Source organism: Ictalurus furcatus, chromosome 4 (assembly GCF_023375685.1).
Source record: "Ictalurus furcatus strain D&B chromosome 4, Billie_1.0, whole genome shotgun sequence".
Classification (NCBI taxonomy): Eukaryota; Metazoa; Chordata; class Actinopteri; order Siluriformes; family Ictaluridae; genus Ictalurus; species Ictalurus furcatus.
Genome location: NC_071258.1, coordinates 8,530,142 through 8,550,038, shown reverse-complemented (window position 1 = coordinate 8,550,038; position 19,897 = coordinate 8,530,142). Strand labels below are relative to the sequence as shown.

The 19,897-nt window shown below is 38.9% G+C and overlaps 1 protein-coding gene across 1 annotated transcript in view; it reads left to right on the top strand.

Moving 5' to 3' along the window:
* Positions 1-4,024: 4,024 nt before the first annotated feature.
* Positions 4,025-19,897, top strand: part of bicd1a (bicaudal D homolog 1a) — a 39,195-nt gene continuing 23,322 nt past the window's right edge. The window contains exon 1 of the mRNA XM_053622804.1: positions 4,025-5,870. Within this exon, the coding sequence (XP_053478779.1) occupies positions 5,655-5,870 (216 nt within the window). The 5' untranslated portion in view covers positions 4,025-5,654. The remainder of the gene's footprint in view (positions 5,871-19,897) is intronic.

Genomic DNA, 19,897 nt, shown 5'->3' with positions numbered 1-19,897 from the left:
ACAGTAAACATTTATAACAATCTCTCCCTCTTTTTACCTCCCTCTCCCACTCTCCTTCTGTCGAGCCACACATGATTTTATGGAGATGCCAGTGATCCTGACCCTTTCTGCTCTCTGGACCTGCCTGATCCATCCTGATGCCCTACCTCTGGTTGGAGCTCTCATCGTCTGGAGGCTACATTCTGCTACTGAGGAGGACCCCGAGCAGTGCAGCCTGGAGATTGCTGAGGATGGTGCCACTTGAAATAATGTGAATGGTCATATTATGATCATTTAAATGTCTATATGTATGTATACGATGATGTATACTTACCTGTTTGTAGAAGGTTGGTGTGCTGATACTTACCTGTACCTGATACCTACCTTTTTTAATGGTATGTTCCAAGTGGGCGGAGCCTTTGCTTTATAGGACTGTCTCTCCCAATGATTGCTGAGAGTTCCGTTCTGAGATGTGCAAGTGTAATGCTATTTCGAGTTTGTTATCATGAAACACTGAGTAGGAGGAAAACCAGCCAAGAGCTGTGTCTACTTTCATGTGAAAAAATAAGCACACCCATGGAAATTGTTGGCTTTTTTGACATATGTAGACAATCAAACATTTGATCATCTTTGAAATAGTGCCTATTAATAAAGTTGATATACTTAAACAAAACCACAAGGTAAATTAGCTTTTGTAATCATTTATTCAACAGAAATATCAATAGATGTGATATTCTTCGGTGGAAAAAGTATGTAAACCCTTGGCCTCAAAAGATAGTATTGCCCCCTTTTGCAGAAATAACTTCTTGTAGGTGTTTTGCATAATTGTCCATCAGTCGCTGACATTGGCTTGCTGGAATTTTTGACCTCTCTTCCATGCAATATTCTTTCAGTTGCAAGATGTTTGAGCATTTTCTTGCATGTACTGCCCGTTTCAAATCCCCCCACAACATTTCAAGGGGATTCAAATCCAGGCTTTGACTAGGCCCTTACATAACCCTCCAGTTCTTGTTTTTGCGCCATTCCTTAGTGGATCTGCTAGTGTGCTTATTATCATTATCCTGGTGAAAGATCCACTTTCGGTTCAGCTGCAATTGCGGCTGAACCATCATTCTTGTGAAGAGAGCCTTCACCAACACACCTCATGACATAGTGTTTTAAAACAGATTGGATAATGAAATATGCAGATTATGCAACAAACAACATGGAGAACAATATTCAGATAGAAAAAACAAAGACTGAAAGCAATCAGGTGTTTATTGTCTGTTTGCTAAATAGCTAAAGGTAACTAACTAGTTCGCTTTGGTGTTTCCCAAAAGGATAGCGAGTAAGGGCGTGAGTAAACAACACAACACACTGATAGATAAGAGCAGATCAGAGATTTTTGCTCTGTAATGAGCTCTGATTTTGCAGAATGAGTACAGTTAAAATGTCGTTTCACCTATCAAGTCAAAAGATCAGAGTGAAATGCATATAATAGTAAACAAAGGAAGCTAGCTGGCTAATGTTATCATTCTAGTTAGAGGCAAGATGTTTTGGTCTTCCAAAACAGTCTAGTACACAGTAATTGTAACAGTCATGCTAATAACTTCAAGCAATAAAGATTTTATTCTCAATACTTGTAATACTGAGGAGATGACAATAACTTATTTCAGACAATTCCATCTTCTGAGTGTCAAATCACCAAGCTGCATCACAAGCCGTATACAAGCACAATAGTACGTCAGAATACCAATGGTGTTCTGGGACACAACCTTGAATTCTTCAAAAATGTGTATTGACTCCCTGGTCTATTAGATTAATTAACATGTTGGAGAAGGACCTAGTATAACACACTTTACCAAAAGATTGAAAAACACAAGTAGCTTGAAATATCATATTTCTAGCAAAGAGGACTTTTAATCCCCAAATCCTTAAATCATACGTTCAAGAGCTTTAAATAATCAATAACATATTTCAGTTACCTATGCCTGAGCAGAGGTTCTCCAGGAGCATATATACAGAATCATACTGTAACATGATAGGCATTTATTATATAGGCTGTTTAAGTATTGTAGGTTTAATATCACTTTAAGCGCCAACACATCAGTCTTATGAAATGCCTATTGGTCTTAGTTTTCAGTATGGTATGCTGTTGCTCGGACTGTAGTATTTCTCTATGCATATTATGTTGACAAGTGAAATGTCTGTTTGCTTGCTCTGGTTCAGTCAGACCCCAGCATGAGCTCTAATCACATGACAGTCATCCAGCAACCTGATTCAAACTTAAATCGAAGCATCCAGTTGTGTGCTACTTTTAGAACACTTACGTGCTGTTCTCCATGCACATTTGTGCACTTTAGATACAAGGGCTTCCACGTAACAAAGAATGAGTCAATGTTGATACAATATAAATATGGCCAAGCAGAAATTCCCCTGCTTTTATCTACTCCTGTTCTCTATAAAACATCTCAGCACTCCTCATTACCAGATACAGTGAATGATTGAAATGGTGAATTTCTATTTACTAAGATTTGAACACACACACACACACACACACACACACACACACACACACTCACAGAGCATTTCTTCAGCTTCAAAATAAACAGATACAGAAGTAAAAGTTACATATCCCAGAAACAGAATATAATCGAACATGAATACTTGTTCAGATTGAACAGATTATGTGTTCTGAACAGATACAAATGCAGACACAAATAGGGAATGCACTATAAGCTGCGACTGTGGGTGTTAGCAGGCATTCAGATATGAAGCACAAAATAGTAAGTTTAATAAAAATAGTAACAGTTTATTAACAGTAGCTATGTCCTTAAGAACTGCCTGGTCAGTGTCAAGGTGGTATAAATTAGACTGCTAGCTTGCTTACATTTTGGATAGACATGGATAGACAAATAGACATGGATAGACAAATAGACATGTACAAAAATAAAACAGTAATAGCAAAAATAATAATAAGAAGAGGTGTGAGTGAGTGAGATTTAAGTGTAAGTGTAAGTGTAAGTACTGTTAGTGTGCACACTTGTCTGCCCTTTTCTAGTGTTAACAGTGTCATATTAGTAGGGTTCATACATAATTTAAAATACTTCATCCATGTCCAGTTTAAACCTGAATACATAGTGGCATTGTGTTATACCCCTATACAACAGTATCTCAATTCCCCTTTTTCTCTTTTCCCAGGTAAAAGATCAGTAAAAATGGCTTGAGGGTACCACTCCAGTGTCAAGGACTGATCAAGTTTAGTACCTTGTTTAATGAAAGTGTATTATACCAGGAACCACCACTAGATGGACACCCATACCAACTGTAAAATATAATATAACATAATCTAATGTAATACCAATAATTGGGCCAGTTCTTTACATTTTTCCAACTTAGTTAAGTCTAAGCTTTCTTGCCATGAATAAAACAAAAATACCCAACCATGATACATTTCTTAAATCCCAACTTACTTAAAACCATTTATAATGACCATTTATAACCATTTATAATAATAAAGTTTGGTAGTTGGTAATTTGGGACATCTACTGGTTTAGACCGTTACAGTCATCCTCAGTAACATTTAAAACTTTATACTTATACTTCATACTTGTGCATGAAATCAACTGAAGAAATTTCAATAGCAGGACTTCTCCAACTTCATCATCAACATATTCTAATATTGTATGAACACAGCAGATTAAGTAAATAGGACTACATTTTAAGATGGTGGCCTAATTAACATTCTGTAATCCATTTCTTACAGCAATAACAACAATTACAGGGTTTAGGGGAAAAAAAGCAATATTCTCATACCCAATCTTTTCTAAAATTCAGTATGAACAGATTGATTAAAAATCACAGTCAAAACATAAATATAATCCTCAGAGCCAAAAGTACATTGATATAACATTGTTATATCAGCCATAACATTAAAACCACCTGCCTAATATTGTGTAGGTCCCCTTTGTGCCACCAAAACAGCTCTGACCTGTCGAGGCATGGACTCCACAAGACCTCTAAAGGTGTGCTGTGGTATACGGCACCAAGACATTAGCAGAAGATCCTTTAAGTCCTGTAAGTTGCGAGGTGGCACCTCTATGGATCGGATTTGTTTGTTCAGCACATCCCACAGATGTTCGATCGGACTAAGATCTGGGGAATTTGGAGGCCAATGCAACTCCTTGAACTCTTTGACAAGTTCCTCAAACCATTCCTGAACAATTTTTGCAACATTTCTGCTGAAAGAGGCCACTGACATTAGGGAATACCATTGCCATGAAGGGGTGTACTTGGTCTGCACCAATGTTTAGGTAGATGGTATGTGTCAAAGTAACATCCACATGAATGCCAGAACCCAAGATTTCCCAGTAGAACATTGCCCAGAGCATCACACTACCTCCGCTGGCTTGCCTTCTTTCCATAGTGCATTCTGGTGCCATCTCTTCCCCAGGTAAGCGACATGTTCGCCCGGCCATCCACATGTTGTAAAACAAAATCTAATTCATCAGATCAGGCCACCTTCTTCCACTGCTCCATGGTCCAGTTCTGATGCTCACGTGTCCATTGTAGGCGTTTTCAGTGGTGGACCGGGGTCAGCATGGGCACTCTGACCCAAACGCAGCAAGCTGCAATGCATTGAATTCAGACACCTTTCTATCATAGCCAGCATTAACTTGTTCAGTAATTTGTAGTACAATAGCTCTTCTGTGGGATCAGACCAGACCAGCTAGACTTCACTCCCCACATGCATCAATGAGTCTTGTGTGCCCATGACCCTGTCCCTGATTCACGGGATGTCCTTTCTCTGGACAACTTTTGGTGGGTATTAACCACTGCATACAGGGAACACTCCACAAGACCTGCCATTTTGGAGATACTCTGACCCGTTAGTCTAGCCATCACAATTTGTCCCTTGTCAAAGTCGCTCAGATCCTTACGCTTACCCATTTTTCCTGCTTCCAACAGATCAACTTTGAGGACTGACTGTTCACTTGCTGCCTAATATATCCCACCCCTTAACAGGTGTCAGTATCATGAGATAATCAGTGTTATTCACGTCACCTCTCAGTTGTTTTAATGTTATGGCTGGTCGGTGTATACTGTTTTTTTCACTTGCTACCTATCCAACAGCCTTCTGATAACTGAGAAATAATTAGATGGTCTAGCTATATTTGTTTTTTTGTTTTGTTTTGTTTTGTTTTTTATAATGGTTCTTTTGCTTTTGTTTTTTGTCTGTTTGTTTGTTTGATTGATTGATTGATTGATCGATCTACAATGCCTGTGTGCAACGAAGCTGATAAAGTGACACACGTCAAGCTGATGATGACGTCACGTGTCGGGGGTGAAACGCTCCCTTCATCTTGTACGTTGCATAGAAACACAGTGTACATCCCTGTTCATATTAGATTGGGCAACAACCCAGTAGACAAGCATTAGATATAATTTTTGAACAAATAAAAAACGTCAAGGACAAATCGAGTCCAAACGTTACTAGTGTTTCTTTAGCACAGAGAGGTAGGGACGCGTGCGCGGCGCGAGCCGCAGTGGCGTTCTCCACCCGGTGCGGCTCGTGGCGCACTGAGAGGAGGAAGAGGAGGAGGAGCAGGACGAGGAGGAGGAGCAGGAGGAGTGGTTCACTTCCCAGCTGAACTGGCTGTCTGGATTTTGCACAACAAGGAGGCTGACAGAGTACGATGGCGGCTGGAGGAGGATGTGCGGACAGCGCGGATGAGTACCGGGCCGAGGTGGAGCGGCTGAGCCGCGAGCTCGCTGAAGCGAACCGGGAGAAGATCCGCGCGGCGGAGTGCGGCCTCGCTGTGCTCGAGGAGAACCAGAGTCTGAAACAGCAGTGCACCGACCTGGAGGCTGAGCAGGAGACGCTCAGGAGAGAGCTGGAGCAGCTGCAGGAGGTAATGCACCAACACACATCACATCACAGCACTGTTTCTGATCATGCAGGTATAAAGGGATTCTCTCTCTCTCTGTCTCTCTCTCTGTGTGTCTCGCTCTCTCCAAGTATCAATTTCAAATACTTTATTGGCATGATTGTTTACATACAATATTGCTAAAGCATCTATATATATATATATGAGGAGAAAAAATATACTAATAATTACACACACATACATGTGTATATGTGTGTGTGTGTATATGTATATGTGTGTATATATATATATATATATATATATATATATATATATATATATATATATTAGTCTGTGATTTAAAAGTTTTGAAATAATGTTTAGTAAAGAGGTTATTGAAGTATGAGTATTATACTGTATTTTGCTATATATAGTTTAGGTGGCTTCCACTTTGGCTCCATGTCATTGATTTAAGCTGTCAAGGTAAGCATTTTCTTCAGAAGTCTTAGGTCTGATTGGATGCACTCCAGCACACCGAGTTACTGCTCCATCTGTCTGGAATTGTATCTTCTCTTAATGCTTCTATATAAGAAACTTTTAGTTGGATTTGATCTAAATATTAGTATTATTACTGGTCTCTTTTTCTTGTCTTATTCTGATATTTGATCTTACTGCAGTTTATAGAATTCATGTCAAGTAAGTGTTTGGTGATCAGTTTTGAGTTCTATTTGGCTTTACGTCTTAAGTCTTCTGTTAGACACCTGATCATCCAAGATCTCAGTCGCAGGAAGAAATAGTCCTATTGATCTCAACTTTCCTGTGTATATCATGAGCGTACTGATGTGAATCGCAGAACCTGTGAGGACAGCTAAGAGTTTTTTGTTTGAATAATGGGTCACATGGGGGCATGGTGGATTAGTGGCTAGGGGTTCGAATCCCGCCTCCGCCCTGTGTGTGCAGAGCTTCCTTTGTGCTCTCGTGAAGGGTACTCTCATTTCCTTCTCCAATCCAAAGACATGCGTTGTAGGCTGATTGGCATTTCCAAATTGTCTGTAGTGTGTAAATTTGTGTGTCTTGCGACTGGTTGGCACCCTGTGTCCTGAGTTCCCTGGGATATGCTCCAGGCTCCCCCACAACCCTGTGTAGAATAAGCGGTATGGAAAATGAAGTTTTTACAGCTGGGGATCATATACTAGGCATTAGTGGCTAGCCCTGTCACACTCATCATTATAGAAAAAGCATGGTGATACACCAGGTTTATGTTTTTGTTAATATGTGGCAGGTATTGTCTCACAACACAAGGATTTTGCTAACATTAATAATAGCTGGTCCTGGGAATGAGAAACATGTGAAAGAAAAAAAGCACTGCCAGCTGGACGTTATCCAAATTTTGGCTAACTGTAAATAATTTACAAAAAACAAAAATGTAATTATGGAATACACTGTGCATGAATTAAAAAATGTCAAATTGCCAAATTCCAAAGAGAGCCTCTTAGTTACATGTAGTGTGTAGCTACACAACAATAAATGCCATTTTTGTGATTGGAATGTCATTTTACTGTATAAAGCTCATTTCTGGCAATTTCTATCTCAGAAAAATGCTTTACACATTAAATTGCTCTCCATTGTCTTAATCACAGTTCAGGCCCAATCCTCTGACATCTAATGTACATACAGTACTGTGTATGCACATACATATTACAAGCCCAAAGCATTTGTTTTAAAACAATTAAGTCCCTAAAGTCACCAGATTTCTTACCATTCAGGCTTCAAACCATTTTGTTCTATGTTAATAAAGAATGTACTGACCTCTGCCTCTTTGGGGGGAAAAAAAGGTTGGCCTCGGGAAAAAAATTAATATTAACTGAATTTAAGCTAATACTGACTAATGTGCCATACTTTGTTATAATATGTATAAGATTTTGATCCTTTCCACTGCATTTACATAAATTATACAATTTAAGGATACACTGGCAGCTTTCAAGACCATATATTTTGGGTTTTTATTTTTAATATGAACTTTTTAAATGATCTAATTTGTTTTTAAAAAATTTATTGTTAAAATGTTTAGTAAATTGAGTAATATTAGAAATGACAATGAGAAATCTAAACAGAAGGTGAAAATTTTTATCGCTCTAATTAGTCACTTGTAGCATACCACCTATTTATGTTTTGTGATTACTTCTAGCACTGTCGATGAGTCTTTTTATTGTCCTTTATTTTTTATATATAGGCTTATCGCATTTACCCTCCAAGTGTCCTCCAACTGTCTTTAACAGACAGAGTCTCATTAAGAACTGGGAGTGATCCAGCTTGTAGCTTTGTTATCATTATGTTTGGTCTGTGACTATATTCTGAAAATATAATAAAACATAAACTCCAGGTATTGAAAACCTTTTGATTGGCATATGGATGCACAGTATTTCTAATGGAGTGAAGATTATTAAAGAAGTCTCCAGGTTGTGGGTCTTTGTGTCAGTAATTGCTTTTATTCCCTACGATGGTTCTTGGTACTAGATCAGGAGAATCAGCCCTAAAGGCTTGCATGGCTTTAATTAACTGCTGACTTCACACCCAGACTGTGTTCAGCAACCATGCTAACTAAAAAAAAGCTCCTCTATAGCACTGTAATGGGTTTTGCTTTCACTGAACGTCAGGTGGAGTAATTATTTCATAAGGTATTTCATGAGAATGTGAGGTTTGCTTATCTGCTGCTTGCTGAAAAGTGTGTGTGTGTCTGTGTCTGTGTTTGTGTGTGTGTGTGTGTGTGTGTCTGTGTCTGTGTGTGTCTCTGTGTGTGTGCGTGCAAACCATTAGATAATATCTGTTCTGTCTGTTCTGAGGAGCTGGAGTGTGTGTAACTGAGCTTGTCCTGAGGTGATGTTTCTCCTCTATCTATTCTCTCCATCTTTCATGTTTTAAATGAAGCTTCAGCAGTACATTTAATAAAAATCCTAAATCTCTTTTTCCTGATAAATGAAGTGTTAGGAGTAGTTTCTATCAGCTGTCTATTATTTGCAATAGCAAAAAACACTCAAATGGATTTATATAGTATACTGTAGTTTCTATAGTAACAACTTGCACGTGGATTTGTATAGCAGATGATACTGCACATTAGGGATGTCACGAGAACCAATACTTCGGTACCAAGTCGGTATCAACATTCTTAAAACGTGACGGTACTTGTTTTTCTGCATTAACATAAGTACCAATGGTAATAAAGGTACCGTGGTTGCAATTCTTCCGGAACTGAAGGGGGCAGCAAATACGCGCAAGTGTTTTAGTCGGTCCACAAGTGGTGAAGAAGAAGAAGAACACCTACAGGCACACGGGAAACACTATAGAAGATTAGCTTAACTTAACAAGTTTAGCTCCGCCCCGACTCGTTGAGAGGAAAAGAGAGGAAAGCTAGTAACCGATGCTATCGTTCATTTCAAAGAAAGCAAGGAAACACCTGGAATTTGGCGAAGCACCTGAAAGACGGTCCTATATTATGTTTGTTTGAGGCAGCTGGCATTGTTGCTGTGAAACCAGCTAACGTTTTGCTCTATGTAATGTTTGCGATAGCCAGTTATTTGTTAACGATGCTAACTTATTGCAGTGTTATAAACTACCTCCTAATGGGCCACCATGCATCGCCATTCAGCCCATGTCCTGTCAGCTAAATGTAGTCTAATATCGTATATCGAGTATCGTGTACTATCGTGTATCGGTATCGACTACTAGATTTTTGGTATCGTGACATCCCTACTGCACATACAGTGCCCTCCACTAATATTGGCATCCACTGTACATGGATTCCAAATTATGTGTGTAGGTGTTGATATGAGCTTGTCTGTGAGATGTTTATTTAGCATTTTTGGAAGGAGCCTCCAGTGTCAGCACTTTGTAGCAGTCAGAGGTAAAACTATAACTTTAGGTTCCCTTCCATGGAAAAGTCTTCAGGATGGAAGGCTTTGTGCTTTACGGTTTCTTGGTAACATGACAGGCTGAATTTCTTTTTGTCTTAGTAACTTCAAGAGACAAAATATAGATGCTGGTGAAGTGAACTATATATTGCTGTTAAAAATGAAGAAATAACAGGAACTAACTTGATGCGTGAACATCCCACACCATTAAATATAAGTGAAAACAGGTAAAGACGTATGTTGTTCATTGTTGGCAAATTGTGGGGGCATGATGCTTTAGTGGTTAGCATGTTTGCTTCACAACTCTGGGGTTGTGGGGTTCGATTTCCCGCCTCTGCCCTGTGTGTTCAGAGTTTGTATGTTTTCTCTGTGCTTTAGGGGTTTCCAAAGACATGCGTTGTAGTTTGATTGGCATCTCTAAATTGACCGTAGTGTGTGAATGTGTGCAGTTGTGCCCTGCCTTGTGCCCCGAGATGAATGGATGGATGGCAAATGGTGAATGGTAAAATATCAAACCAAGGCTGACGCATATTCGAGCAAAACAAGGCTTAAAAACACCTGCATTGGGTCAAAGAATGAGAAAGTTAAGATACCTTACAACCATTTCGTCCCACTTTCACATCAGTAGGGCTCTTGAGGAACCAGAGTTTCAAAGTTTAATCTATCCAGGCTGAGGGTGTGTAAACTGTGGTCATGCCCTTACAGCCTCCTTTCACTCACCCTTTTCAGCTGAATGGCATGCTATTGATTCCTAACTACAATGCTGACTGATGTTTATGTTATAGGCGCCATTGTTCACTAGAGCTACACATGCTGTATTTATTCAATAACAGTGTCCTCTGTGTGAACTCATAGAAATTGCTAAATATTTACTTACATTCTCTCGAACATTTACAGAGAAGAGGGCTAGCATAACACATGATACAGTGAAGATTTTAGCATGTCCTGTGGTAACATTCACTCTGATTCGGCTTCGTTTAAGAATGACCTCTCTGTTCATCTCTGTATGCAGGGACAAATTTGGGCTGCAAGTCCTTTGTAAATGTCTTAAAAAGGTTTTTCTATGTTTGCTGTGGCAAAACGAAAATTGGGACATAGAAAGGGAGCCGCGCTGTCGCTCCCGCAGGCATGTGTATTGATTTCTGGCCTACTTGATCTGTAAAGACTGCAATCTCCAATGCAGCAGTGTGTGCTCTCTCAGTGCTTTCTTTGTAACGGAGTACCCATGAATTCGGTTACCTTTCTTTTCCTTTTTTCCTTACTAATAGTACTTAGTCCATACAGGATTTCATGATTTTTCGTGATTGTTGGGGCCAAAAATGTTTGATTGCTGCTTTTTTAAAAATTTGCGACGCAATTTGCATAGATTTTTGTACTTTTTTTGCGGAAAACTACTTGAATGGGCAAAATTGCAATTGCATGAAATTGTTTTGCACAGTCTTTCACAGTGATATTTGTTGGTAAATGAGAACTTTTAGCCGTATTCATGTACATCGCACGTGAATCGAAGAGGGCTTTGGTTGAATGCACGTTGTGATTACATCAAATGGTGCTTTGTGATTGGCCCAAATCTGCACTAATTTTGAAAAATTAAATATTGGAATATTGTTGAGTTTTCCTGATTTTGCGGTCATTTCTGCGATTGTAAAATCCTTGAGGGATTTACAATAGTAATATCTGATAATGATCTCATCAAGTACAATGGAAAGCCTAAGAAATTTGGTTTGATTGCCAATGCTGTGGAAAAGATAAATCCTCATGTTTAATGTAGACATCAATATCTCATGTATAACCTCCGGAAAACTCCTCTTACATTCACCCATACCATTTTATGATGAAAAACTGAACCAAGTACTCAACTGTGGTACAGATTTGGATTAATAGTTCTATATTTGCATGAATGGCTTAACCATACCTATAAGCACCGTAGATGGATGTTAAGGAGGTGTGAGATATCCGGCATTTCACAAACAGAGGATGAATTTCATTATATGTACACATACAGACAAGTATCTCCAATAATTCCTTTTGTTTTATTCTCTTCCTTTATTTCCAGCTCTGGAATACTATCTCTTAATGGGCAACACAGTAATTGTGATTATGTCGCTACATGTGGACAGTGCTGAGCGTTTGATGTGGTTAAAAATTGGATGATGTAAATGCTGTACTTAATCGAAAACTCAGAAGCACTCATCACCACCATATGATTTCACTTAATCCTTTCAGTAGAGAAAGTGAAGTGTGGTGGGCGTAGTCAGCGATGTGGCCTCTATGGCAATGCCAATGCTGGTTTAATGCTCTGTGATGGTGGTTGGAGCGCATTTAAAAAAAAAAAAAAAAAAAAAGACTTGTTAAGACTATTGTATTTGTGATGTAGGAAGTTGGACCACACACACACAAACACACACGCATTCCAAGCCCAACAGATGTACAAGGTATTTCTGAAAACCCTCTGCTCTCTTAACTGGGGCTAATGTACACACACACACATACACACACACACACTCACTCACACTCACACAGACAAAGCACATACTGTAAAAGTGTGTCGAGTGGCTGAAAGCACTGTCATCAAGCCACACTGTACAGTTCATACTCGTCTATCTCTGTCTCTTTAGTGTAATGAGTGTAAATGAGCCATTTGCAGCCTTACAGCGTCTTTATGTGGTTGGCCTACTAATAGCATCATCAACCCAATTCTTTTCTATTATATTACTGTCATTTATTCATCACGTACACAAAGGTGCACACAAACACATTTACATTTCATGTAGGTTTATTGCCTCTTGTTCTGTTATAGTGCGTTTTTACAGTTAGATTGCTCACCTTCTCTTGTTCCTACAGAGCAAGAATTTTAATCAGACCACACCCTGAACTTGCAGGCCTCCTGAGAGTCTGAATAAGCGAAACCCCTCCTCAGTCAATCCCACACGTTACTGTACACAAATAGTTTCTGGGAACATGTGAAATAACAATAGCAGGAAGTCTATTCACATATGGCCCACCAAGTTCATTTGCCTTCATATGTATGGTAGCGTCAATATACAGTCAGTAGTAGGAGTGTATGTAAGGTATATGTATAGAACAGAGCCTTTCGATAGTCTGATAGGTTGATATTCATATTTTATTTATATATTTTTTTAAATAAAATTTGTTATATTGGTCCAAATTTCTGCTGTTATTAATATCTTACACACAGAGCAAAAGACACACTTGCTTTGAAAGCATTGAAATAAAATCATTCAAATCTCTTTGGGTTTAGGTAAGGCATTACAATAAGGTTCTCAGGTTAATATGAACAAAACATGAACCTGAGCATGAAGGCACTATAAGAAAAAAAAAAGTACCCAAGACCTGTATTTTTTAACAATAAACCAAATAATCAATGCATGAATAAACCAATGTTCATACTATCAGTGAGTAAAATTAAGCTCGCAACCAACCAACTAACCAATTACCAACATTCAGAACTGAGCCTAAGTAGAGGTGTGTGTTTTACTTTGCTGTAGGCTGGGTGCTCCCACTGGGCTCTGTGATGCATTTACTGCTTTCATTCATTCATCATCAGTAACTACTTTATCCTGGTCAGTGTCACAGAGGTTTAATAAATAATTTGTTGAAATTTTGACGAATAGAATCAGTAAATTGCATCAGAAAATATTGCAAGGTTTGAAAAGTAATAATGTTTATAGTGGGAAAAAATGTCCTTCGAACTGTCCTGTGTACACCTCTAGGCTCAAGAGCAAGGCCTTGGCACTGACAAAATCTTTCTGGTTTAGTTGTTAGCATGTTTGTCTTACACATCCAGGGTTGGGGGTTTGATTCCCACCTCCATCCTGTGTGTGCAGAGTTTGCATGTTCTCCCTGTGCTTCAGGGGTTTCCCCCGTGTACTCCAGTTTCCTCCCCCAGTCCAAAGACATGGATTGTAGGCTGATTGGCATCTCAAAGTTGCCCATAGTGTGTGTGTGTGTGTGTGCAGTTGTGCCCTGCAATGGGTTGGCACCCCATCCAGGGTGTCTCCCGCCTTGTGCCCAAAGTCCCCGGGGATAGGCTCCAGGCTTCCCATGACCCTGTGAAGGATAAGCGGTACAGAAAATGGATGGATGGGTGGAAATCTTATAGGTTATGGCTCCACTGTTTATTGGCACTTTATTAGCAAAAGCTTGGCAAAAATAATTAATCTGATTGTGAACATTGTGTACCATAAACATATTTTTAAGTATCATGATATTTCTGGCTTATTGTCCACTTCTACTTCTGTGTAAAACAAAGTGTGTGTCTAAGGGTTAGGAAGGAATGCACCATTTGTGATGCTCCACTGAACATTGTCTCTGTCCCATAATGCTTTGTGTCCTGTGGGGTTTTATTCACATAATTACTTTGTTTGCTTGCTGTGTGTTTCTGCATCTTCATCCATTTCCTGTTTCTATTTTTTGCCTGTTCGTGAATAGACCAGCAGGCCTTAGCATGAGGTCTGTCAGAAATTTGCGCATGATGTACCTGTGAAAGATGTACTGAATGAAACAGGTGATTCTGGGAAACTATCCAAAACATCCTGCTTCTTTTCCAAAATAAGTGTTTTATGGGGCGAATATGAATGGCTTTAACAAGAAGTGATAAAACAGAGACGGGTTTCTGAGTGGCGTTTATGAATTAGATCCAGACAAGCACCAATACGGTATGCGTGAGTGCACAGGATATGGGCTTTCTGCAGTGGGAGGTGTTATATAAACACTGCGTCACTCTCTCTCTCTCTCTCTCCCCCTCGCTCTCTCTCGCTCTTTCTCCCTCTCTCTCTCTGTGTTCAGGCTATATTTATTTTTTATTTTATAGCCATATGCACCATGCAATTAAATCAGCAATAAGGAGATTAAGAGTTGTATCTGGATTGACTATTCAGGACATTATTCTTTTTGACTGGACAGAAATACAGGAATGTGGCATGGACTAGTGTTGTCTGTAGTCAGTGAGCAGAAAATTAATGTGCTCATATCCCTCCCTCTCTCCCTCTCTCTCTCTCTCTCTCTCTCTCTCTCTTTCTTACTCTGTTTGTTCAATTCTTTCTATATCTGTACCTCTTTCTGTCCGTGTGTGTCTCTCTCTGTTGGTCTCTCTTACTTTCTCTGTGTCTCTATCTCCCTTACTCCCTCCATCTCGCAACTGTATTTACCTCTTTCTCTCTTCATTTCTCCCCCTCTCCCTCCCTCTCCCTCTCTCTATTTACCTCTTTCTCTGTGTGTGTGTGTGTGTGTGTGTGTGTATATATATATATATATATATATATATATATATATATATATATATATATATATATATATATATATATATATATATTAACATATATAGTTCTACCGGTTATATATATGTCTTATAAAATCAAAGTCGTTATTTCTTTATCTTTCCTTTCTTTATCCTGCTGACAGCTACACACATACATACTAAAAACCTTATCTCTAGTCCAACGTTATGACTTTTTCCAGCTTTCTCAGGGAAAGGACACAGCTTACTTGTGGCAGATTTTGGGGCTTGTATTAGTTGGCAGCTGCATGCTGCTTTGCACACACACACACACACACACACACACACACCTGTCACCACTGTCTGGAACAAAATGCTGCAAGCACCAATTCAATCTGCTGCCGTCCACTACCACCACCACCACCACCACCCCCTTTGGCTCCATATATTTCACTTTCACGGTCTTTCTCCTTCTATATCTCTATAGCTCTCACTCTCTGTTATTTCCTCTCCTCTTACACATACAAGAAGGCAAAATGAAGGACATACAGTATAACACATTTATCGTAATTTATTATTAGGTTCTACAAAGGATTACAGACTGAACTTAATATTGATTTGAACACACAGGCACACACATGTACACACACCTAATTTGCGATTCCCCAGATGTTGCAATAAGTTCTCAGGTTTCAGTCTGTCTCCGTGGTGCTGAAGTCTGCCATCTGTCTCATGCTCTAGGTTCATGTTCTTGTACAATTTGATTTTATTTATGTTATTTAAGCATTTTATATTATTAAGATTACTGATTTGTTGATGAAGAAAGATTGGTGAAGGCTTAAAAGCTAGTGTTTATGGCATTTTAGGTCTATATCTACAAAGGATGGGTTTTTACTACAGCACAATCAACCTATGTGGTAGACTAATATATAATTAACCCCATCATTTCTCCCTCCTTACTCCTTCCCAAAATAAAGAATGCTGTGATTTGACAAAGCTTATCACACGCATCACAAAATGGAAGCATGCGCACATCATTCTTTTTACAGTCATAATAACAGAAGAGGCAGTATGTATGGCTGGAAAAGTCCCAGCTCGTTGCTGCATTGACCTCACAACTGACAGCTTGTGTGCCTGAAGGAGAAATGCTAATGAAATTCTCCATGACCGACACCATAAAATCAGTGTATAATAAGGCTGCATAAATAATCCTATTAATATAGAAGTCACCATAAAAAAAAATTGGTGAGTATACCAACTGGTCTAGAATCAGGATTTTTTGTGTATGTGTGTGTAATCACACATTATACTGATACATAAAGCTATTTATTATTCAATATGGAAACATTGTGTGGTCTTTAAAACAAGTGACTCAATCTGCCTCTTCAGATTATGACAAAAAAAAAACAAGAAGTGTGATATTGTTAACTAAATTCAGCTAATCAGATGATTGAATGTTACATAGTTTTTATTGACTGTGATGTGGTACAGTTGTTTTGCTGGCAAATTAATTATTTTGCCTTTTCACCCAATCCTATACTCAGGAGTGGAATTTTAGTAAAACATTATGAAAGTTAGTTATAAAGGACATATAACTCTCAGATTGGAAGTCCTGTGAATATATATATATTTAAAAATTTTAAAACATAAGTAACATTGTTATAGTTCCCTTAATAATAAGGAAATGATTCCAGACAAATTATGCATGGTATCACCTTCAGTTTGCTAATGAAAGTGATGGTTTATACAGTAATGAAAGTGTATTTTATGTAGTGTGAAGTGCTGGACTGAGATGTGGCGTCACACCCTTCTCAATATAGCAGTAAGCAGATGGAGAAAGTGGGCTTTAAGTACACAATACTTTCACAAAACCATCTGCCTCCTGCATTAGCCATCCAAAATCCAGTCTACATACACCATTACTGATCCCAACCATCTCTCTCTCGCTCGCTCTCTCTCTCTCTCTCTCTCTCTCTCTCTCTCTCTCTCTCTCTCTCTCTGTGTGAGCCCCAGTTACATTTGGAGCCCCCGAGAGTCCATCTGGGAGGCAGAGGTCCCTCAGCCAGCTACAGGCGCATTGACTTTCCCCTCACAATACGTGATTATTCATGCTGGAACTGAATTAATCTAAGCTTTTGTATCCACTTGCCTTTCACCACCCTCCCTTATTATCAGCCCATCCCAAGGGTACAGGAACTAAAGTGAGGCACAAAGCTAACCTGCTTTGTTACTGTTGTAGACCCCAACCATCCAACCCCCCACCCCGCTTGGTTGCGGTACTTTGTGTTCACTTTGTGTAAATAATGTTAAAATTAAAATTTATTTAGGCATAATTAACACATGGACAGTTGGTGCTTACATATTTGATCACTAGGTCGTTTTCCTAATGAAATTATGCCTTAAAGAATTAAGCATTTTACACTATCGTATCGCGTTATTTAACAAGGTATCACATATCGCATTTTTCTTAAATGTCATGGAGCCCTAAACATTATCTAGAGTTTATGCAGAATGCTGTAAAAAAAAATTTATTAAAAAATAAGTTAAAAACCTCCAGTGAGCAGCAGTTTTGTGGGAGGAAACGCCTTGTTGATGTGAGAGGTCAAAGGAAAATGGACAGACTGGTTGAGCTTACAGGAAGGCTACTGTAATACAAATAAACACTCATTACAAACATGGTGTGCAGAAAAGCATCTCAGAATGCATAATGCACCAAACCGGGGGGGTGCTTGGCTGGGCTGCAGGGAAGACAGGCTTATCAAAACTGAGCAGTTGAAGATTGTAAAAAAAAGTCACCTGGTCACACATTAAGTCACACATTAAGTATTAAGCATCGTACAGTACAGTTGATTATTTAAAATACTATCATGCTAGAAACCGTAGGAATGTGTAAATGTGTATTATTGACTTTTGGTCTCATCTTTATGAACAAGCAGCAGAGGGAAATCTCATTAAATCACAGAAGAACATGATTGTGGCTGCATAATTAAAAATGTTTAGAACTTCTCCGGTTCTGTGTTATCATTCAGTTGGTTTATCTGTGTTGTATTAAAAGCAATCTTACACTCTGCCTGTCCCTCTGCTGTCCTCACTGCTTTTTGTTGGTTATGCCAGCGACAGTGTGACAACTTACACTGTGACCAATTAGCACTTGGCATCTGCCAACTATCTTTGAAGGAAGCTGCCATTGCTTCACAGATGTGTGAAAATACACTCTGGGGGAAAAAAAATATTCATACGTGCAACTCTGCATTTTGAGCCAATGAATGTGAATTATTAATACAAACAGTGAGACTGCAGTAGAGCCAAGTGGATTTCATACACACTTTAGTAGTTTTCTTACAATATAAACATAATAGTGTTAAGTCGTGAGAAATTGCTCTCATACATATAAAGCATGAAGTGCTGCAGAGCAAATGTAGGTGATGATAAATGATCTGTCCACCAGAAGACTTCAGCATAGTCAGTAGTGCTTATCCCACACACTGTCTGCTTCTGCACACTCACAAATATTCATCTAATAACAGCTGATAAAATGGTGCAGAGAGAAGGCGGTTCCGTTCGACCGCAGCAAATTAACAAATCGTATAGAAAAAAATCACCAGTTACCTTATTACTAATGTATTGTAGTGAAAAAACATGGGTCATAGGACAACATTGCAGTTATATGTGCTGGTGAGGTATTAAAGTTTCCATACTGTCATATAAATGACTGAAGAGAAACTTCACAGCTCTACAGTTTGATCCTGAGCTCGGTTACTGTCTGTGAATAGTTTTGTTGTACAGTGTGTGTTCTCTGTTGACAATCTTGGTTTCCTCCAGCTTTCCTCTCACCCAATAAAAACAGGTAGGTAGGTGAAGTGTGAATCAGTCAGGATGTACGTTGGATTGTGAAGTAATTTTCTGATTTTCCCTCTAATGAAAGCAGGCCCAAACTTGTAGAAGAGGAATAGTTTTATTGAAGCTTCATGTACATTCACAGGTGTTGTACCGTCAGTGTTCAGTCTTCAACTAGGAGTTACACTATCAATGTTCAGTCTTCAACTAGGTGTTGTCCAGTCAATGTTCAGTCCTCAACTAGGTGTTGTACAGTCAATGTTCAGTCCTCAACTAGGTGTTGTACAGTCAATGTTCAGTCCTCAACTAGGTGTTGTACAGTCAATGTTCAGTACTCAATTAGGTGTTGTACAGTCAATGTTCAGTCCTCTACTAGGTGTTGCACCGTCAATGTTCAGTCCTCTACTAGGTGTTGCACCGTCAATGTTCAGTCCTCTACTAGGTGTTCCACCGTCAATGTTCAGTACTCAACTAGGTGTTGCACCGTCAGTGTTCGGTCCTCAACAACTCTCCCTACATACAAAAACATTATTATGTTTTTAAATTATTATGTTTTTAATTAAAATTAGCATGTCCCTCTTTTCCTATTTGAATGCTGAGGGTTGAACACAGTCCCTGTTGTGAAATATCCTTCTCCATCTTTTCTTTAGATACTGACAGCATTGACAGATGAGACCATATTCGACTGACGCAACCCTTAAACCACTAACCAGCATTATTTTAATGTTTATTTTAGTGTTCACATGGTATCATAAAGGCATGTCCAGGCTGGTTGGTTGTGTTTTGCTGATTTGCTTACTTGCTTTAACTGAGCTATGCCTTATTAACAGTATGGACAATAAAGAAAACGTATGGTATTTCAGGCATACTGCTGAATCTGCTTTGAACTTTACTCCTGCCTGCTGTTGTTCTTTCTTTACAATATTTCCTTATCCTAGTGATTTTGATTTATTTGTTCCAGATCTGCATGATTTACAGTTTTTACCCCATGCATACATAGAACTCTGTAAAAATGATGATCTCAAAAATTGAAAAATATTCGCATCTCAGTGTCATGGTAGAAATCGGATGATGGCAGTATGTGCAGT